Below are 22,139 nucleotides of genomic sequence, written 5' to 3'. Positions count from 1 at the left end.
AATGGTGTGCTGGTGGGGAATTGGCTGCCAGCACTCTGAGAGAAAAAAAAACAAAAAAACTTGCGAGTTTTGTCGTTGGAAAACCCACCAGGTGGCAACCCTAGCTTGGCGGCTAGACAGCATGATGAATGTAAGGTTGCAATATTGTACAACATACATTGATAGGACACCTTTGAGTCGTTAATGTCAAAAGTAAAATGGTCAGTCCAGTGGGTTTAATTCTTTGAAGCATGGTGGTCACTAAAGCCGTCCACCGTTTTGTAACTTTTTCTCGTTCTGACGGTTGGTTTCCTTCCTTAACCTCATTAACCTCATTCCACTGTTGTTTTCAAACTTAATTCTCGTAATTCCAGAGAGCAGTGACTCTAGTTCTGCCCTGATTCCTGTAGTAAGGACATTCTTATAAAACATATCGCCTGTTGGTGAGGGCAGCATGAAAGCTACTGAAAGAAAATTGATCATCAAGAGCAGCATGTATGCACAGGAGTTAGTGTTGCTCCGTGTTTGAAGAAGTACAATAAAAAAAAGGGGGGGAAGCCTTCGCCAGGTGTATGTAAAAACGTTGAATCTGTAGAAGAGAGTTCTTGCACCCATTGAAAGTCCAAGGGGTCTGGTTTGCTACTGCCCGAAATCTGTCCAAGTTTTTGCAAACACTTCACTACATCTGTTTGCCACTCCTTTGCTATACCTGAGACTTTTTTGAACATTTTGTTATATCTGAGCTCCACTATATAGCGTATTCATGGAAGAAAAACAGTGCTGAAAGCGCGGACAGATGGAAAAAACACACGACAGGCGCTGTTCGTCCTGTCTTTGCAGATGCAAGCAGTACAATTGCGTGTGTAAGCCACTACTTCCAGATACTAAGGTTCTGCCCAAGTACCGAAACAGTCGAGCACGTGAAACTTTGAAACCTTCGCAATGATGCACAAAGGCCTGTTATGCGTCAGCTACCCTTCAGTTGTCCTCACCGACTTGGAATACTGATGTCTACTTGACTAATCATGATGTTTTTGCTAGTTTTAACTGTCAGACCCATGTGCGACTTGAATTTTATACGCCCTACCCTTTTGTTTCCCTCCCCCATTCCCCCTCCCTTTTCAAGCTATATATTTTTGTATGCAGACGCAGAATAAAGCAACCTTTGGCAGAGAGTGCCCATCGTGTGTTTCTTCCATCTGTCTGTGTTTTCAGTGCTGTTTTTCTACCACGTATGCATGCCAACAAGCTCACCTTCAGACGCTTTCAAGCAATATAGGGTGTTCTCGTTAGCTGCACCAAATTTTTAAATATTGCCTGGGGTAGATAGCACACTTCTAACCCTTGATCTAAATTACTCGATGAAGCAGCCATTACTTGTATGAGAAATCGAAATGTTTAATTAAATAATGAACATAATTATGCTAATTATTTTATTGAATAATTACTTTACTGCACATATTTCTATCTACAAATTATAGCCGGTGAGTTAAACCTGTGAATTATAGCCAGTGAGGTGTATCCACATGGAACAAGTTCTTAGGACTGCACCAGTTTCTAGATATTAAATTTCAAAGTGCCTGACGAAATGCATTGACGCTTTAGTTACCTTTTTTAAGAAAACACAGTTTTATGCATTGAAGCACAAAAGTAACTGGAACACCAATGCATTTCGTCGGACTATTTGAAAATTAATATCTCAAAACAAGCGCAGTCCTGAGAATTCATTCCAAGTGGATACACCTTGCAAACTTACTAGCTACAATTCGTAGAGGAAAATATGTTCTGTGAAATAATTAATTTAAAAGTTAATTAGTATAATTATGTTAATTATTTGATTATGCGTTTTGATTTCTCGTATTAGTAGTGGCCGCCTCATCGAGTAATTTAGATCAAGGGTTAGAATTGTGCTATCTGGCCCAGGCAATTGAATAAAAATTTGGTGCGGATAAAAAAAAATCACCCTGTATCTTCACTATCACTTAACTCTTTGCTTTCGCCTGTACTACTGTTGCTTTAAGTGTTCTATACCATCATAAGTGTCATTAACAGAAGGTTCTGATAGTCTTTGACTATGGGACCTCCTTATGTATATTATGCACATGTCATTTTCTGTATTTTTACCTACTTTTATTATTATTATTATTCTTTAATTCGAGCTCAACACGGCCCGGCCTGAAAATTTGTTCGAATTAAATGAAGTGCAAATAGAAGGAAGCTCATAAGATGGTGGACTTACTCGCTGTGCTTCGCTAAGCGGCGCATGTGCACTGAGCTAACACGAGTGACAAGTTTCACAATTGTAGCTTCACGGCAGTACCAAGCGTGCTGCCGTGACGCCACACTCCTAGGCAAACTTTTTTTTTATTGCTGTTAAGGCGCACCTCAAGGCAAAATTCGCATATAACCTGCACCCCGACTTTACCGTTCGTTGAATTTTCAGTGCGCCAAGATACGGTACTTCCAATAGGAGACAGGAGAAGCAGCCGAGGCGTGGCCAAATTGCTAGGTTGGAGGTGTCTCCATGAGAGTTGAAGCTGAAGCATGGTCGGGGGCGCGGTATATTCACATTAGCTGTTGTAAACGCCAGCTTGTTTGAATTACTAGACATTCTCGCACCTTAAAATACACATAATTTTGACGGGATGATAGCGTTAGTTCGAATAAACCGGAAGCCTAAATTAAGTGGTCTCAAACTAACGAGATTCCAGTGTGGTATTTCTCTACTCTCCGCTATATCTGACACCTGTTCCAGTATGCTACGACAACTGCACCGATGCCAGAGTCCGGCTGCATGTTCCGACAGCCTGATCATACAGCCGCTATGGGACTGCGATGCAGGTTGCATTGCTGGATGTTCTTAGTGATGGTTCATCACCGACGCCTGTGTCCTGCTGTACATTCTCACTCACATCTTGGTTTCAAATGATATATGTGGGGGCTCTGAAAAAAAGAATATGTATATGTAATGGCCCCTGCTTGCGCCGCTAAGTACATATAATAGGCTATTCCTGGTTATACAACTGCTTCAAATGCAGGTAGCATTGCTAGTTGTTCTCTGGCTGATATTTGATACCAACCACACTACTATATGTTACCTCTGCTATGTGAAAACCGTTGTGGAATTCCCATACACCGCTCGTCTGTAAAGTTATTTTGTGGAGTTCCACAGGAAGCTCATGAAACCATTCCAGCATGGCAGTTACATCTGTTTACCATCCCAAGTCTCCGAAATTGCTATAAAAAAAAAACTTACTCATTTTATAGCATTTGTTTTCTCAGTCTTTCTTGCCAGTGTTAAAGATAATTGTGTGCATATTCACTTTTTCAAAAGAAACAACGCTCAGCTCATGGAAGAGTTATGACAGTTCCTGCATAGTGATGAGTTATTTGTTTTCTTTTGCTTGAATTTGGGTTGCAGCAAGTCCGCCGGAAAAACGCAGCTTGCGTGCCGTGGAGCCACATTCTGCGTGGAGCAGCTCTCCTGCCAAGTCTACTCATGACGACAGTGACACAGACAATCTGCCCTTGGCTGTGGCGATAATGGGTAAGGTATTGCAATAATTTTGACAGGAAAGGTTTTAAAATGCCAATCTTTACACCACCCACCATAGTGTTTCTACATTGTCATCGATGTGTAACCTTGAAACCAACCCTGTTGTCATCAGCTGGATTTCAGGTCAATAAGGGGAAACAATAAGTGTGTTCAGACTGGTAGATTATTGCTTCACAGTATTATATGCATCTTTTCGGTAGAAAATGGTTCATTATTAGTGGAAGTAATAAATGCCAATGTTCCCGTTTATGATAAAAATTGGATAAACCAGGATAAAGTGCCTCAGACAGGCTGGCCGACATTTTGATAAGTGGATTTATCGTTAAAGATGGCTTTGCCTACTTTAGCGTGTTAGCTTCAAAAACTTCAAACTAAACACAGACTATTTCCAACTGTCAGCTGTCAGAGAGTTTCTTCTGATAACTTTTATGCTCGAACTGCGTCACTGATGACATATTCTATGTAACACATTTCAAGCAATTTCTTGTACCTGGGCCTAATTTAGGTACAAAAAGACCACTGAAGTTACTAGACTGAGTATTTCCTTATTTTCAAATGGAATGTCATTATGTGTTTCATTATTGATAAGTGATTAACTAGAACTGATGTTGCTGAAATTTCCAACAGGCCATTGGCCATTCACCTTTTTGTTTTCCTGTCTGTTCTGGATTGCTAAGCATCTGGCCCAAAATAACACTGCTCTTTTTGCAGTGACGAAACTTTAATGTGTCAATCTAGTTTACCATAATTTCTTTTTATTTATCAGCAGTTTTCATGGTGATGCTCGCAAGGTTTAGTGCACAGGGAAGTACAAGGAACATGAATAAAAAATATCTTGATCTGTATGAGTTGGCTCATATTGCTGAAAGCATTCTAACAGCGCAAAGGATGAAAAGGATCATACATGGCAGTGCTCGTAGTGTCAATGTCTTTTTTTTTTTTTTTCGTTCTTGTCCCTTGTGCTGTTGTAATGCTGTCAACGTAAATAATGTAAGAGATGCAGAGGAAATACATTGTGCAAATGTAATTTCAGTTTACGCGCTGTCAGACGGGACTAAAGGCATCTCTTGGATACTTGCTGAGGCCTTATTTCTTGGATTCAAAACGCAGTATTCAAAAAGTGAAGAAAAAAATTAGCAAAAAGATTGACAGATACAATGCCCATAGCTTATGCAGTAAATTCAGTGGCACAACTGTTAGCTGATGCAGACAGTTCAATTCATGGTACAAATATTTAGAAAGAAGGTTTTTTTTTTATTTCGCTCATTCGACAAGTCAATCAACAACAGGTTCTAGGTTAAGTCATAATTAGCACTTGAATTTCACAATCTAGTTTGGCGCTCAGACCTGTAGCAGGCGTCTTATTCATTTTTTGAAGGAGCTAAGAGGCATATATTGCAATGCTATGCAATTTCCTGACAGAAATACAGTATTTTTTTGTGTGTGTCTAATGTTATGATTGCGTGCCATGATGTCTTCTGACCTTTTTCTTGAAGTATGTGGGTTTTTTAAAGGGATACTTATAGGTAGACCTACTGTAAAATGTAAGAAAAGTTGTTATATGTGTTGGTCATTGAATATTTTTCATTAGTATCTTTAGAGGATGGACTGACATGGATATATTTTTTTTATTTGTTTAATGGGTAGCTGTGGGCTCAGGAATTATGGTATGAAGCTTCAATTCCTCAAGAGCACCACAAATAATGATGCCTCCTTTTAACCCTTTCAGGGTCGATTTTTTTCGCCATATACAACCGCCCAGCATCCATTTTTTTATTGCAGCCGTAAAGTGAGAAAAAAATATTTTGCGTTGGTATATATGTGCTCTTTATTCATGAATAACAACAATAAAAAAGGAAATAAACTTATAAGAATTAAAAATTTGATGCATTGTTATAGTTCAAGGCGTAGGATATGCGCACACGAGAATTTTAGCAAGTCTCAAATGTTCCTGCTCTTACACTAATATTTACATCCATAGCCTAATCGAACTGCGTAGGTGAGCACACCCAAGAAAACTATGTGGTTGTGGGCCCGTCAGAAAAGCAAAACGTGTGACAAACATCTGCTGATCTTCGTCTTATCTTCGCAATTAGATATCGCGAGTCTCCCACCCTTCCAAAAAAAAGAAAGAAAAGGAAACGCATGCATGGCGGCATCCTTCCTATGCCCACCCATGTGAGCACTAAACGAGAGATAAGCAGGCGGCCGCCCTTTGAGCGATTAGTAACAAGATAGGCATCACTTTTGCGAGCGCAAAAACCACCCACGGAACAAAACCCAAACCACCGCCTGCCTGTCCGCATGCCTGCCCATGTGCGAGCAGTAGTGTATAGACGCGCCGGAGCAAACTAGCTCTAAAACAAACCATGCAGAGAAAACCGAGAGAGGGAGGCATGAGAAAAAAATTCCCTGTATTTCCACATAGCAGCCGCCTATGCAAGGAAAGAAAAAAATTAGGAAATTAGTGTGCCTTTTAAACATACAGGTGGCGTCGTAAATATGCGGCATCGACCATTTTAGACTTGTTTGCAGCACTGTACATTTACGTCATTGACCCTGAAAGGGTTAATGTCAGCAATTTAAAATGTGCACCCTCGCTGAGGCATTAGGTCATCACCATCATCATCATCATCGTTATTATTATAAGTTTTGCATATGCAAGCATACACAAGCACCACATATACAGACAGAAATGTACATTGCATGTAGATTGCACATCCAGATATTCTTAACTTATTAGAGCTTGTTAGACCTGCTGCGTAATTGTATCTTTATGGCACATATCTGCAAACGGGTACAATCAAAATGACCTTTATTGATTTCATAATGTGTTAGCAGCTGAGCATGCTTTGTTAAGTTTTGTGTCCAGGAGACAAGGCATGCATGCTATAACAGCTTTGGTGCTTCATTGGTGCCTGAAAAAAAATTGCCGCTAGTGTTTTAGATGTAGGAGAGGACGATAAGCAGGAAATCTCAAAATGTTTTTGTTAATGCGGGTTGATTCCTATAAAGATGTGATAATTTGCAAAATGTTGGTGCACCATAACTAATTCATGCAAGAGCCCTGAAAGTATCCGAAAAACAAACAAACAAACAAACAAACAAACAAACAAACAAACAAACAAACAAACAAACGAACAAATATTGTTGCAAAAGGTTCTAAGGAATCAAGAAAGGTAAAAAAAAAAGCTAGATGTGCAGTACACGTTGATATAATGAACTCGTTAAAATAGGCAATTTGCTTCATTATATCGAAATTTCACCATATTGAAATTCAGCTTTTTATGCAAATAAGTACACTTGCCTACTAGTTTTCTTTCTACAAATGTAGCTGTGAATTCCTCAAGTTGTCCGGCAATTGTAAAAAGCAAACTTGAATAAGAAAAAAAATTATTGTCAAATTTCAGATTAGGCGACGAAAGTTACGGACGGTTTCATGCCATGTTGCCAATATCTTCACATTGGTGGTATGAAGCAAAACTAGCCACACTTTCGTCTACACTTCATCCTCAAAACTGCTAGTGTATCATGTATCACGACGCTATCATTAAAAGCACCATCAGCATGGAGCGAATGCCTTGTCTATCTCCCCTCTCACATGCGTCCCCGAAACTCGAGATTATGCAACCTCAAGTACTAAACATGCGGGGAGACAGTGCGCATGATGAAATGTAATTATAGCATGCCTGCTCTTTACACACGCAGCAGATTACCTCTAAAACAAGGTATGCAGGCTACGTATATGCTCAGCTGCGCTGACAGCGATGCACAGCAACAGCTGCGCTCAAAAAGGAGACTCATGCCGCCCTGCCTCCACTACCCCCCAGCTGTTGCTCACCTTGTGCACGCTTCATCACATAGCTTTCTCCCTTCCCAAATTTCGCCTGAAGGCAGTCATCAAGGCACCATCCTTCTTTACTCACGCTCGTATGCTTTAGCTCGCACCCAAAGCATACAGTGTGAGAGGTGTGATAGGATTTTATCGCACTTAAGCTTAATATGGAACATGACGCTCCTCCGTTTTGATGGTCGTGCAGTGTGCGATTTGAGAGGTGCGTTCGCAAGCAGCCACTTGTAATACAACCATATGACCATCTGTGTTCGCAGAAGTGTCCATTTATTGTCTCAGTGTTTCTTCGCGGCGCAGTGAAATTTCGTTATATTGAAATCGTGTCTAAACAAACTTCCTTATATTGAGGTTCTAAATACATGGTATCCTAGGGGCAAGAAGTTATAAAAAAAACCGATACACTTTGTTACATTGAGAATTTCATTCTACTATTGAAGTTCATTATATTGAGGTTTAACTGTAAGACACTGACAAAGGCCCAAAAGAGTGATATGTGCAAAGTGGTTATCATAGTGAACAATGAAGGAGTAGCTGCAATAAACAGAATATGGGTAAAGTATAGAAGGATCATTAAGTGGACCCTGAAACAATTTTGACGATTTACTAATGCACTGAGTTGGTGGTGTAGGCCCTTTTGACCAAATTTGGTGCTCTGTGTAACCTGTGTAATTTTTTATTAGGTTTTAAACCTCTGCATTGCAACCAAATTGCAGCGGCATTTTTTCCTGCCTTTTTCAGTCATCTCTGCCCATTCTATGCAGAATGGGTGAGTGATGTCACTTGTGAGAGCAACCCGATTGGCTTTCCACGTGATGGCATCAAGAATGCTTGAAGCATATTGCTCCATTAAGCTTATATTTATGAGTGTATACTAGTAATTTGTGTACTTGTAAAAATGAAAAGCACAAATGCAATAAAAGTAGACATTTCTTCAAACAAATGGTGCGTTTCCTCCTGATAGTGTGGATCATCCGCTACGGCTGTTGTCTATGCATGTGCATGCGTGCATGGGCAGGAGTAGAATAACGTCATCCAAAACGTCAGGCTTTATGGAGGGAAGGTTGCAGGGCTGCATGGGGGAAGGCAAGGGGTGAGAAATATTGCAACAAAGGTTAATGATATACAGTGATGACTGCAGCTGATAGGATGCGAAGGGGTTATCTCACGTGAACATAGGCACAACGATGTGCTTTTCAGGAGGCGAAAACATAATTGGTGTCACCTCTGTACTGTGCTTGTGCTCTGGTTTTTGCGGGGAGTAAACTGCATTGACTGCATGCTGTAGAAGACGCGAGCACTGCATGTAAACTTCAATTGCATCACAGCATGACACAGTTGCATCACAACATGACACTGTGCTCAAGGACGCAGAATGTAGCCATGGTCAGACAAAATAAATGATGAGGACGCAGCTTGAAGGGAGGCTACTGTTTAACCACCTATAGCTCTTTTATTACTATAGTGTGCTGACATAAAATTGTTGTAAGAAAGCATTTCATAAGAGATGCACCCTATGTCTAGGAGGCACTATTAGGTACAACAAAAATTGTTTCAAGGGCCTTTTAAATTACCAGTGAATTTGACTCAACCATATGAAGCCAAGGAAAGCATAGGGAAGTTATTTTTAGTTTTAATTGAAGTGTACAACTGATAAGCTAAAGGGCTAAAGCTAAATTTCTTGGCTTCACATCTGTTGGCTTCATATGGTTGTGCATAACAAAAGTCGGGCACCTTGGCTGCTCTTGATCTCATTTGATGAATTTCGCTGTTTGATAACCTTGTGGGAGTGATGGTGAAATTCACATAAATCAAATCAACCAAAGTGACAGTAGTGGGAGAAGGGAGGGGGCAGAGGTCTTGTAGAAGCTCTTCGATTCGAGCATGTTTGGTTGGTGCTGAATAACTAGACAGTTATTTCAGGTTAATATCTTTGACAACGCTGCGGTGGGTTTTCAGTGCCGATCAGGCATTATGCTTAGTACATTGTGTGACAAGATTATATTTTGTGCCACTGTTTGCAAGCCGTAAATATTGTCTGTGCATCATGTCATCACTTTCTTTGTAAAATTCGTGTGAAGGGACACAGTACTCCATTTATAGTTTCCAGTTATTTAACTCAGTATTCTTTTTCCCATAAATTAGCTGGGCAAACATAATGGCATGTTTATATGCCAGTCAGTCTTGTATTGGCCATTGTGAGACCCTACAGTTCACACTACATTCAAGAATAAAAGCAAGTCTCAGTGTATAGGGGTAACTGTATTGCTTCATGGGTGAGTCTGACATTTGTTTATTAGGTCAAGTAAGGGTAGGCTGTTTATTTCTGTTGGCTGCCAGTGTGTTACTGTTTTTCTTTTTTTCAACTTGAAGCAGTAAAATTTTTGTTTTTAAGCAGCCTTGCTACTAAACCCTTCTATTCTTCTACTCAAAGGCAGATCACCGAGGCGACGGACTGCAAGCACGTGTTCCGTGTCGTCGTCTGTGTCGGCAGCCGCGTCTGAAGCTGCACCAACTACCGTTGCCAACAAATTTGACTGCACAATACTCCCAAGTGAATGTTTGGAAGAAAATCCAGCATCTCCAGCTCTGCTGTATGGTGCACAACACCTCCTGCGGCTCTTTGGTGAGGGAACATTTTCTAATTTCATGCAACTTGCCACTGGAAATGAGAGGTGTATCTTTTTCTTTCCTTGAGTGATGCCTTCAAAATAGCAAAAGGAGGGGGCGGTGCCACCTAAGGGGTCGCCATTATTGTATGTGTAACACCTGCAAGCATTGTTGAGATTGCCACAGTGATCTTCAAAATGGAAAAAAGCAGTGTTCTGAGGAAGCAGCACAAATGAAAGTGCATATTTTTCTTTTCTTTATTCAATAATTACTCTGCATTGCCCATAAGCGCTCCAGCAGGTGGGTTACATTTACATTTTCATGTCTGTTAATGCCACAAGAAGCTGCCTAATTAGGCATTCGCACGAAAGTGCAATTGTAGCAGATAAGATATGGTGACACTGTCTGTACAGGGTATGACAAGCATGTGGGGACCTAATGTGTTTTCTTACTTAGACGGTATGCATGTGGTACCACACGTACTTGTTTACTCTTGCCACAGAGAATTCAGGGTTGCCACTTGGCTGTCTTTTTTCTCGGAATGCTGGCTGCTCGTTTGGCCCCTGCTGTGGCTCATCATTTGCCTGTTTTCCGGTTCTTTCTAAGTTAGCACATTATAAGCTGCATAACAAATGCTGTCTCTGGTGTTCATGCATACCAGACAACTCTCGCAAGCACGTTCATTTAATTCCCTAAATATTTCAATGTCATTTTGTGAGGCTGGACGTTTCATTCTTTTGCTTTTTCTTCTGCACTTTCTCTTACAAACCCAGCATATTCTTTGCTTCTCTCTGATACCTCTTCTTGGCGATCGCCCACCATTGGTGCATGTTGCATCAGCTGGTACAACCAGTTTATGACCCGCCGTGGTTGCTCAGTGGCTATGGTATTTGGCTGTTAAGCACGAGGTCGTGGGGGCCACAGCAGCCGCATTTCAATGGGGGCGAAGTGCGAAAACACCCGTATACTTAGATTTAGGTGCACGTTAAAGAACCCCAGGTGGTCGAAATTTCCGGAGTCCTCCGCTACGGAGTGCCTCATAATCAGAAAGTGGTTTTGCCACGTAAAACCCCATAAGAAAAAACCCAGTTTATGCCACATGAGCAAAACGAATGCACACTGTTTATTCTCCTACGTTCACACAACCCAAGATTAGATGATCAATGAGTGTACCAAATTTTATTAGTCTTATAATGAATTTCAGTCAGGTGAAGTTTCATTTCTACTCAGTGACATTATATTGTTAAAAAAAGTGTTGAGCGTAATGAGGCTTTGGACATGAAAAAGAGACTTGTCACTTCACTGAAGGTGAATGTGGCAGTCAGCCCGGTGCAGTGGTCGAAAGTCATACAACGACCGTGTCTCTGAAAGCTGCCAAATTGTCTCTTCCAAATTGCATTCTTCTTTTGGTAATGCAGGGAGACATGTTCTCCCCACTGTCGGCTGCTGAATGGACTTGGCCTTTAGCCATACTCGGCCAAAATGCTGACTGACTCCGCTGAATGTACTTGGCACTTAGCCATGCTTAAACTTTGCCATAGTGTGTGTGCAGGTTTAGTGGTATCTTGTGGCTCAAGGCCACCACAACAGTTTACGATAATGTACAAGTCTCCTTTTTCATGTTCAAAGTTGCACTGTACTCAGCATGCGTTTTGAACTGGTTGCATTAAAAGGGAACGCAATTAATTATTTGTCATGCTCTGGAGGAATTCAGGCTCCACAGTGTAATTACTAGGTCGATGGCTACCCAATAAAACAGTAAAAGCTAGACAAAATTTTTGTAGGTATTTCTTTAACACTGGAGGAAAACTATGGAAGAAACCAATACAAATGCCATCACACCTGTTGCAAAAGAATTTGGCTAACAAAAAAAAAAAACATAGCTAAGCTTGGTTTCAATCTGTAAATTCAGTATGCAGCTTTTTGTCAGAGTAACATTGGAAATGAGTGAAGTTTGCTAAACCAGAAGCTGAGGTGCGTTAGCTGATGAAATGTAATAAATATGCCGCAGCGCAAACAACGAGATACCATAAAGAAGTTGCAAAAATTATACTGAGAGGGCTGCGTGCACTCTGTTATTCCTTGACACTTGGCTGTGTAATGAATTTGTTTAAAGGGACTATGAAATGATTTTGACGATTGTGTACAAAGGTACTGAGCCAGTATGTGTAAAGTGCTCCATGCAAAGCAAATAATCTATTATAACGTCTTAAAAATGTGTATCGCTATCGATCGCAGCGGTGCTGTCCTCTGCATTTTCATCTGCCATTCCCACGCTACGTAGTGTGGGTGAGTGATGTCACTCGAGCAAGCAATCTGATTGGCTACCCACGCAGCGCCATCAGGAATGCTTGAAATGTACCGCTTCATTAAGCCTATATTTAATGGCACATGTGTGCATAGTAATTTGCATACCCTTAAAGATAAATACATAAACGCAACAAAGGCACATGTTTCTTCAAACCAACAGCCCACTTCTGCCTGAGAATGCAGATCATCTGCTACAGCTGTGGCGACAGCAGCCAATGGACGTGGAGGTGTGCTCAGTGAAAATAGGTGCAGCCATGGGTGCAGCAATGCCTTCTTTGGTGGCAGGACCTTGAATGGTACCTGCGCTGCGTAACGCTAGTATTGCACTGCAAGCGTGAGCAAAAAAGTAAGCTGCAGCTACTGCACAATGTTGGAGGCATTAAGCACTGCACATTAATGTCAGCACCAACCTCCTTGGTCAACACTATGATCATCTGCAGTTTTGAAAAGAAAGGTGCTTTTAGTGGCAACCGCAGGTTACGCATTTGTCAGAGAGTCAAGTTTTGTGTATAATTTGTCTAGAATGGCAGCAGTAGCTACCCTAACAAGTTGAGATCTTGAAGGAAAATACCGCGAAAGCAATTGAATGTGTCTAATTACAAGTTGTTAGAACATCCATCAGAGAGCCGTCATCTTGAGTTTGATGTTATTGTAGTTAGTACCATCTCTGCCCTTCACTCAGAAATTGTGGACTCGATTCTCAATGTCTGTGTACTTATTTTTTTTTTCCCCTAAATATAGCTCATTTCACCACATTCACAAATTAGTGGCAGCACTTGTTTTTATAGCCTACAAAGAAATGTTCGTAGCATTGTTTGTGAGCATCGTAAACGTACATGTTGGCTAGTTTCATGTTATCAGGCTGTTATCAAACCTAAATAATACTGCAAACAGGTACTTTGTAGTTTGTACACTTCATGTGCACTTGCAGCAAGGCGGCAAAGACCCGATGGGCCCGCCTGTTCCTCGCTTCATGTAGTGCAAGCCAGCTTGTGCTGCCAAGTCTCCATGTGCAGCGCAAAGTTTGTCGTGAAAGTTTGCTCCATGTAGCTCAGGCTTAGTGAGAAAAACTGTGCAGAAAATAGACGTGGGAATACACTCTATTTAAATCAACTGGGAGTAAACCGCACTTGTGTCACCGCATGAACGTGGCGGGACATAGCAATGGCCGCACGGTGTAGAAACTTAGGTGTAATGCTGCGGCTTGAGAGGAGGGTAATGTTCAACCACTCATAGCTGCTTCAGTATAGCCTGCTCGCACAAAAATATTTTGAGAAAGAATTCCCTAAGAGATACCTCTTATATGTCTAGGAGTACAACAAAAAATGTTTCAGAGACTCTTTAATGGAACGCACAATTGTTGTCTATTATATGTTATTACATTACAGGGCAATTCAGACTGTCAAGCTGGCAGCTCAGAGGAATGAGAAGTTATCAATAAAAGAAGGACTTCCATTCCTATTAATATGCATTGTGCCGTGCAAATATTTGTGTAAGATCAAAAGAATGTTGCTGGGGTAGTCGGTTCATACTTTCAGGTTTTAGCAACCGCATAGTTTAAGACAAGCATTAAAAAATTGGCAGATGCAAAACAAATGCTTGCTCCATGTCTGCTTCTTTTTCATCCTTGACTAAAATTGTACGCTTCTTAAAACGTTAAAATAATAAGTTTGCTATACACAAGACTTTATTTGCAAATTTTGACTTTTGTGTTATATTGACATGGCTATTTTGCATGAGAGACTGCGCAATATCTTCTAAAATGTAGTGTAAACATAATGATGTGCCAGATTGGCAGATTTGGTTGCAAAAGTACATTGCATTTGTGTACCTTTTGGATAGCTAGAACTGTCCTGAAGGTTGTATTATTTTGTTCTTTCAGTAAAGCTTCCCGAGTTGCTGCAGAAAATGGCGATCACAAAGACTAAAGCTGGCTATCTTGAAAACTTTGTGAATGGCTTCTTGCAGTAAGTTCCTTGTACTAAGTTCTTTATTCTATAATAAAATGTAGAACAGGTCGTGCTTACACTATAACTCTGTTTTTCAGCTACCTTGCAGGTCGGCACGAAGAACTCTTTCCATCATCTGCTTATCGAGATGCTGAGCAAGTTATGGCTGAACTTGAAAAATACAAAACTCTTGATGATTAACGCACATAAAGCACGTTGTGTATATGTCATTGGCACCCGGGCTGGGAAGTTTGCATAACTGTGTCTTTTGTGTTGTTGCTGTGAATAAAATGCAGCTGTTGGCATGTGCTGTGTTACAAATTCCCCTGGAAGATTTATATGCCATAATCAAGGTACAATATGATTGTTAGATGTGCCGTAATGGGGGACCAAGGATTAGTTTTGACCACCTGGCGTAAATACACAAGCGTTTTTGCATTTCGCTCCTCATCGAAATGAGGCCACCGCGTCCTCGAGCTCAGCAGCGCAGCGATTAATCTACCGCGGTGGGTATCAGTGTGTTGCAATCGTGATAAGCTAAAGAAAAATGACAAAAATGCTCGCACGTTATCTTTATTGACGCACGCGGCACGAATTGTGCAACATCTTGAACTATTTTGGTATTTGGCCGTGAAATTCAACCACGCAGGAAAGATTAATGGCCAAAGCTGAGAATGAACAGCTTTAGCGGTTGCGACCAAACCACTCGAAAATTGAGGGTTTTCTCGAGTTCCGCAGTGTGCAATATTTTGACGCCTACTTTACGCTATTTGTTCGCTAAAGTGAACGCTCGTACGATTTTATAGACCGCAGCCGGCAACATGTTTGCTTCCGTTCAACGCGCTAACGTGCACCTCGTTCCACGTTTGTGCTGTTCGTCACCTAACCACTGTGCCCCAACCAAAATGCCTCCTTTAACCTCTACGCATGTATGTACCAGCGTGGTATGTACTACGCGCGTATGCGCTGCGCAAATGTAATCAGCATCGGCATCGAGCAATGGCTGCAACCAACGTCGGCATTCCGCAACCAAGAACCGAACACGGATGAGCCGGGCGGATCTTTCTTTTGTACTGCCGTGACAGCAGTAACTGCGATAAGCGTCAGCAGAGGACCACAGCTATCACGATGGATGTAGGCGAAGTTCGTATTGCCGATGATCGAGATTTTGAGCGCTTGAAAGCTTTGGCCGACAAGCCCGACGGCTGGAAAGTCGAGTACAAGAAAAAAGATACCACCGTGTGGACTAAATCAACCCAGCAAACTGAATTCAAGATGATAAAGGTAAGGGGATTAGGCCGAAGTAGCATGCGACGGTTCGCAGCTTAAATTTGCTGCTGTCAGGACGAGAAAAGTACTGTCCGTGACGTGTCTTTTCAGCTGCACACCGTGTACAAGGATGTCAGTCCGGCTTTACTGTTCGACGTTTTAATGGATCCACTGTATAGAAAAAAGTGGGATGTCTACGTGCTGGAGAGCTACGACATCGGATTCTTGAATCCCAACAACGACGTTGGATATTACGCAGGTGATGGGGCAAGCTACTTGCTACCATGGCTGTCGTACTACCGTGTTTGTGACTCCGTGTTTCTTTTGTAGTTCGGTCTCCACCGCCTTTCAAAAACAGGGACTTCGTCCTCCAGAGATCCTGGCTACAAACGGAGAAAGAATGCCTCATAATAAACCATTCAGTGTTTCACGAGGTGAGCGTGGGTTTCGAGACACTTTAGTGTAAAACAACTTATGGCTAAGGACACTTCTGTTCCAACTACTGTCTCCTCATTTGAATTTCACAATCGCTAAACCCGGTCGTGGTTGCTTAGTGGCTTTCTTCCCTCCCCTCCACTCTTTTATTACACGTTCATAATTACAATACATAAAAATAGGCAAAGCTGGTTAGACCCATAACCTAAGGCTAGTAGGGTGTCTAAACTAAAGTATGCAACATCACAGAATGAATTTTACATAGCAAACAACGAATAATAAATCCAGCACGAGGTCGCGGGATTGAAACCCGGCTGCGGCGACCGCATTTCGATGGGAGTGAAATGCACTTTAAAGAACTGCAGGTGGTCCAAATTTTTTCGAGTCCCCTGCTATGGCGTGCCTCATAATCAAGTCGTGGTTTTGTCACGTAAAACTCCATAATTGACTTTTTTTCGCAACCTCTACGTTCCTGAGAACATTATTGAGAACCTATTTGCCGACCGATTAATGACTTCCATGAAAAGTAAGTGGATGAGTTTTTGCAGGGGTTTTGAACCACCATTCACCATAGTACATATGTAGTGACACACTGAATAACTGTTTTGCTTATTTCAGTCTGCACCACCAAAGAAGGGTTTTGTGCGAGCCGTTTCCTACCTGACCGGACTTGTTATTCAACCAGATGGAAGTTGTGGTTGTAAGCTGACCTACGTAACGCAGTGTGACCCCAAAGGTAAATGCAGAGTGATGTTATGTGTGGCCAACGACAAAACATCCAGCCACAGCTCAAAGTCATTGCGTAATTTTTATTTTGCTGTAATGTCACTCTTCATTGGGTTTTAAAACTGTGAAATTGTTCATTGTACAGGTTCACTCCCAGCATGCTTTGTGAACAAGCTCACCAAAATTTTTGCTCCAAATGTAAGTAAACTGCAACAATCTTCTCTCCTTGTTGCAGCAGTAGCATCAAGTATGTTGAAATGAGGACAAGCGTGATTGTGCTGGCACTTTAACTTTGTAGATGGCAAAGAAGTTGCGAAAGGCTTGCCTGGAATACAATGACTGGAAGAAAGCTCACCAGCCCAGCTACAAGCCTTGGCTGCACCCAGAACAGATAAGCATGCCAAGACTGGATGTGTCGCGCTGTGTGAGTACAGGGCATCAGGAAATGCAGGAGGACATCCTGGACGAAAGTCTCGTTGAAGACCAAGATATTTGTGGTTTTGACGACGTTGACGACATGTAGTTGTGCTCAAGAGAGGCTGCAGATTGGGTTTGGTACTGTTCATTGGCCGAAGGTCTGTGTCTAATCAAGGGCTGTGCTTGTCGTGTCTCCAGTTATTCGTAGATGTGCAGCAAACTGATAGTTTAAACACCAAAGCAATACTGAAAGCCATAGCCAACCTGGTGCTATTTATGTAGTTCAGCTTTCTGAAAGCCAAGAAGCTGCTCATAAACAGTCACTGTTGACATAAGCCAAAGATAACCGTTGCCGGCTCTTTTGTTCAGACTTCCTGAATATGTTGGACTTCTTGTGGTGAAATCATTGTTGTATCAGAATTGGATATATTCTGCCATTCAGTAGAGCACTAAATTGCAAAAACCTGCAGCGGTGGTTTTGCAGCTGTGGCGTTGCACTGCTAAGCACGAAGTCGTGGGATCAGATCCCGGCTGCGGTGAGTGCATTTCGATGGGGGTGAAATGCAAAAATGTCTGTGTTCTGTGAATTGGGGCATGTTAATGATTCCCTGGTGGTCAAAATTAATCTGGAGTCACTACGGCGTGCCTTATAATGAAATCGTGGTTTTGGCATGCAAATTCCCAGAATTCAGTTTTCAGTAAGTTGCAAAAGCTTGTTTATCCTAGAGGCCTGAGCTGCTTGCTGCTGATCGATCATTTGTCAAGGCCAAGTTTGCTGCAGTGTGTGCCATTTTATAGTTTTCTCTCTTTCACTAGTACCGGTGACGTCTAACCTATTTTCCAGAGTGAATTTCCTTTTCATTTTTTCTTTTTTTTCTCTGTGCTTGCAGGCAAGGCCTATGAATGTTCATATTCCTCTCCGTCCGAGGCTACAGGTTAAGTGATGCGTGATCAACCTATTGTTCACTAAATCTGTATGGTCATTTCACTAGATCACGTCACTGCCATTAATGTGGACACTAGCAGTAGCTGGGTATGTTTGCATTTTAATGTCAGTGCGGAAAAGAAAACGTGAAAATGTAGTCGTACAAGCTTCACACTGGAGTGGCTGTACCGTTGTTTTTGAGCAGTAATGTGGCTTCTTGTGGCCCCAGCTGAAGCTTGTGGCGAACTTTAAGATGAGGCACTAATTTTCTTATAATCGACTGGTCCAGAGACTTTTCATTAACATGTGATGGCTATTCAAAGCAACTATACTCTTAAATATTGTACACCCTTCAAGGCTTAACAGTATTGCAAAAAAATAACCAATCTCATGTGCATTTTCTTTCTTTAACACTATGCACCCACTAATTTCTTGTAATGATGTGGTATTCTTAGATGCACACGTCATTTTTGACAGGAAAGTATGCTGGGCATGCATTGTTAAAAAGAAGATGCGTGCAAGATTGGGGATAATTTTTTTTGTTTGTGTGACAATGTTGCACCCTAAGGGTGTATAATCTTTAGTAGTGTAGTGTTTCATAGCAAAGCAGAGGTAGTCAGAAGTCTGCATGAGTGCAAATTGGCTGCAGTAGAACAAGTTAGGCCACTGATAACATCTCCTTTGTCCTGGTTGGCTGCATTTATTTATCGAAATCTATTCTTTCTTTGTTTGAAAGCCTCTTCATGGCCACCCATAGTCTGTGCGGTATGGCTACTCTGATGCAAAGCGTGCCCGAGTAACTTACAAGCTATTCAAGAAAGCATGCAAGTTAAATGAATGGCATTATAAATATGTGCAGCATATTGCTATACAAGGAAATCCCATGTGGTATTGCATTATTAAGCAACAGTCATTAAAAACCAAAAGAGTGATTACCTACAAGTAAAAGCTAAGGCAGGAAAATATGCATTTCACTCACACTTCAGCAGACACCAAGTTCTGTGGAAGCCCACGAAGGGCAGGAAGGTTCATGAAAGGGAAAATTGTTATCCACTTGACTCTAGCTTGAAGCTACAAAAGAAACCCATAGGGGTTTCTGAGAAAGCAAGCTTCATAGTTGAGGAAAAATTTGTCCTGGTCTAAAATCGGAGCACTAATTTTCCTTCGACTGCAAAGCTTTCTTTACCAGAAACCTGCATGGGCTTCCTTTGTAATTTCGTGTTGCTGTCAGGTACATGAAAATTTGCCCTTTCATGCATTTAGTATTTAATTCAGTGGCTAAAGTTTTTTTTTTTTTCTTCTCCATGTTGCTCATTTGCAGTAAGCAGAAAGCTGCCGTTGGTTTTGGTAAAAATGATCAAGGTACCATAGGTAAAGTGGGGTAGTGCTGCAACATCACAAATTGTCAGAGGGCAGTAGAAAAAGATGGTGTATTGCTACTCGATAAGACTCCTTACATGGCAAATCAGTTTTGTGGAAATCTGTAATATGGTAGAACTTTCATTAGAGGGCAAAATTGTCACCAATCTAACAGTGGCATAAAGCTACAAATGAATCCCTTTCTTCGTAGGTTGCTTTCATTTCCTTTGCAGCTTTACACTATGTCAACTAGATGTCTTCTTTTTTTCTTTTATGACTCTTGTAGTTTGTACACTTAGTCTACATTGTTAAGGTGTAGAGCAGACATTCCTGTTGTGAACAGCCAGGCATGTGTTAAATGCAGGTATGAGCTTACACAGAATAAAAGCTAGACTTGCTCTTGTGTTGGGAATAGTATGACTTTCAGTTTATTACCAGTTCAGCAAGCAATTTTGCTACAAATTTGCAAGAATTTTTTTTTAATAGACTGGCACTTGGATGCAACGCATCTCATGTGCCTTCCATAAATATTTTGTACGGATGCCACTATGAGCTTTGTGTTAAACAGTTTGCATCTTTGCAGCCCATAGACACAGTTGAGAACTGCTATGTACTAGAACCAACAACATTTTTTTTCATGCTGTATTTTTTGTTTTGCCCTAGTCAAGATGGAGCCAAAGAATAGAGTTGCTGTTATGCATCAGCTGCTTAATCTGACGTGCTAACTTATTCAAGTTAAAACCAAGCAATCTGTTTTCTCAAAAGTGCTTGTTGCTGGGCAAGTTGGCATGGTTTACTATACTTTCTTTTTTACAATGCAAGAAACAGATGCCATACGGTGTGTGTGTCTGTCGTGTTCTGTGTTTGGTGTCTGTTTTTTGTGCCGTAATATAGAATGTATAGTAATCTGTTTCCTGTCATTCAGTTTGTGTAGTCTGTGAAAATTGAGTTGGAACACGCAAAAGAAAATGGCGGGCACTGCAGATATGAATTGAACATTCAGATTGTAATGATCTTCTTGTGCACTTTCATGTCCTTGTATGTTTTAAACCTTTTGCACACTCTTACATTACACCTACTTTAGTAAGCTCCTTTTAATATATTTATTGCCTATTCTGAGCTTGACAATGTTCCTCTTGTCTCTTAACTTACTACCTTGATGCCAAATGCTTAGTTTAGCTAAAGCACAGTTTCTGAGCTTGTCTGATGGAGATTAGTTTCCTTACCAAACAGTATGGAAACCCATTGAAGTTCACAAAGAAAGGTTTATATTTTTTTGTATTTATGCATACATTCTTTGGTCTTTCGTGAGAGCTTTGAAGCCGCTGTGCATGTTACCTCTTCCTGGGCTCCACACTATGGCTCCTTCTTTGTGGTATAAAGCCCCAGAGGTTGGAAAAGACAATGCTAGAGTTTCGAAGCATCAGGCCTGCTACCATAACTTCACTGTAGGACCTCTTAACAGATTTGCTGCATGCAAGGTGGCATGCAGCAAATCAAACCTTGGCAGGCACATGTAATCCGAAGACTTTGTAACCTGTGAAGCTGTTTGTCCTGTAGTTATTTGTGCCGTTTGCTCTGCATAAGACTGGTATGTTGCTTAGTGCTAGTGATCTTCGACTCAGTGTCAGAGCTCTAAGTTCCAAAGCGTGCAGGTGCAAATTAACTTTTCTCGTGAGATATGGTGCTCCTACTGTGGTGGGGGAAGATAAATACCTCATTGGTTATGCATTGCACTGTACAAACATTCTTTTGCACACAGGTCATCCAAGGAGGTTTGATTGCCATTAACAGTTGAGGCAATAATCTTTGGTGCAGGCAAATGCAAAAAAAAAAAGGACATGGTACCATGCTTCTTCAGCCATATTTGTAACAACAGAAAGCTGGGTAATTTGGTAAAGATTCATGGTACAAAAAGGCAGGTGTGCTGTACAACCCTCAGAAAGACAACACAGTGGCTTTTGTTAACCTTCTCATTATGTCTGTGTTTTTCATGCCTGCCACTTTGTGTATCATGAATTCAGCCATGTTTGTTTTCTGTCAAATTGATCGCATGTGTCACATTTTAATGGGTCTGTTCAGCACATGAGGGCAGCACATGTCTTGCACCAAGAGATTACATAATCACTGTTAGCACTCAGAAAAAAGGATTGTGCTTTTGGTCTTTCACTTTACTGTACCGGTGGTAAATGGTTGACTACTACAGCAAGGTGTCTGCGTGAAAGTTTACAAGGCTTAAATAGAAAATGTACAAGAAAAGATGCACATAGTTTCGGTGCTGAGAAAAATATGTTAATACTCGAAATGCATAAAGGTTGTGTAGCTTCTGTGTTTTAATCCAAAAGCATCAAGTGGCCAATTGAGCAAAAAAGCTGGTGGCATCTGTAGAAGTGAAACTTCCCATTGGCTGTGGCGCTAGCTCACACTTGCTGTCTTGGGCCTTGCTGGAGCAGAGTAGGCAAAAGGGAACACCTGCTGCTGCGGTATTGCGTAAAGAGAGAGGTCACCACCCCCTGAAACCTGTGTTATCTGCTCATTCCTTGTCCATGCAAGCTCTTGTCTGCATTCTAACTGCACCTTGGTAAGGCTAAATCAAAATGCACCAAGTGACTCAATGCACTCGTTTGCCTGTGAGGAGTTCACAACTCAAAAGACCGCTCAGCGGCATTCAATTGGACATTAATGCTTTTGTATTCACAACTCAAAATAATTATTTTGGTGTCCTCGGATTTTTGTGCAGCTTTACTTTTGTTT

General features: G+C 41.3%; 2 protein-coding genes across 5 annotated transcripts in view; both read left to right on the top strand.

Moving 5' to 3' along the window:
• msl-3 (male-specific lethal 3) overlaps nt 1-14,559 on the top strand; it is a 29,827-nt gene extending 15,268 nt beyond the window's left edge. For 2 of the 3 annotated variants that reach the window (XM_065430078.2, XM_065430077.2), the window contains exons 10-13: nt 3,401-3,526; nt 9,820-10,011; nt 14,188-14,272; nt 14,353-14,559. In XM_065430078.2, coding sequence (XP_065286150.1) covers nt 3,401-3,526; nt 9,820-10,011; nt 14,188-14,272; nt 14,353-14,455 — 506 coding nt within the window. In that variant the 3' untranslated portion in view covers nt 14,456-14,559. The remainder of the gene's footprint in view (nt 1-3,400; nt 3,527-9,819; nt 10,012-14,187; nt 14,273-14,352) is intronic. The other variant, XR_010563910.2, reaches the window with a different exon arrangement.
• A 360-nt stretch (nt 14,560-14,919) lies between these two features.
• LOC135900618 (START domain-containing protein 10-like) lies at nt 14,920-19,797 on the top strand. 2 transcript variants are annotated; one of them, XM_065430080.2, is made up of 7 exons: nt 14,920-15,538; nt 15,635-15,782; nt 15,854-15,957; nt 16,577-16,694; nt 16,830-16,882; nt 16,983-17,108; nt 17,992-19,797. In XM_065430080.2, the coding sequence occupies exons 1-7, from the start codon at nt 15,383-15,385 to the stop codon at nt 18,043-18,045; spliced, it is 759 nt and encodes a 252-aa protein (XP_065286152.1). In that variant the 5' UTR covers nt 14,920-15,382; the 3' UTR covers nt 18,046-19,797. The 2 variants fall into 2 exon arrangements, with proteins under 2 accessions (XP_065286152.1, XP_065286151.1); XM_065430079.2 differs by lacking the exon at nt 17,992-19,797 and having other exon boundaries at nt 14,922-15,538; nt 16,983-17,732.
• The last annotated feature ends 2,342 nt before the right edge of the window (nt 19,798-22,139 follow it).

Source organism: Dermacentor albipictus, chromosome 3 (assembly GCF_038994185.2).
Source record: "Dermacentor albipictus isolate Rhodes 1998 colony chromosome 3, USDA_Dalb.pri_finalv2, whole genome shotgun sequence".
In the NCBI taxonomy this organism is placed as follows: Eukaryota; Metazoa; Arthropoda; class Arachnida; order Ixodida; family Ixodidae; genus Dermacentor; species Dermacentor albipictus.
Note: the sequence above shows the minus strand (reverse complement) of the source record. Positions and strands in the feature narration are given on the sequence as shown.

Bases quoted from the DNA above. Each gene is read 5' to 3' on its own strand.
- LOC135900618 (XM_065430079.2), top strand. From the start codon at position 15,383: ATGGATGTAGGCGAAGTTCGTATTGCCGATGATCGAGATTTTGAGCGC. The intron at 15,958-16,576 runs GTGAGCGTGGGT...TGCTTATTTCAG, and splicing joins ACCATTCAGTGTTTCACGAG to TCTGCACCACCAAAGAAGGG. The intron at 16,695-16,829 runs GTAAATGCAGAG...TTCATTGTACAG, and splicing joins AACGCAGTGTGACCCCAAAG to GTTCACTCCCAGCATGCTTT.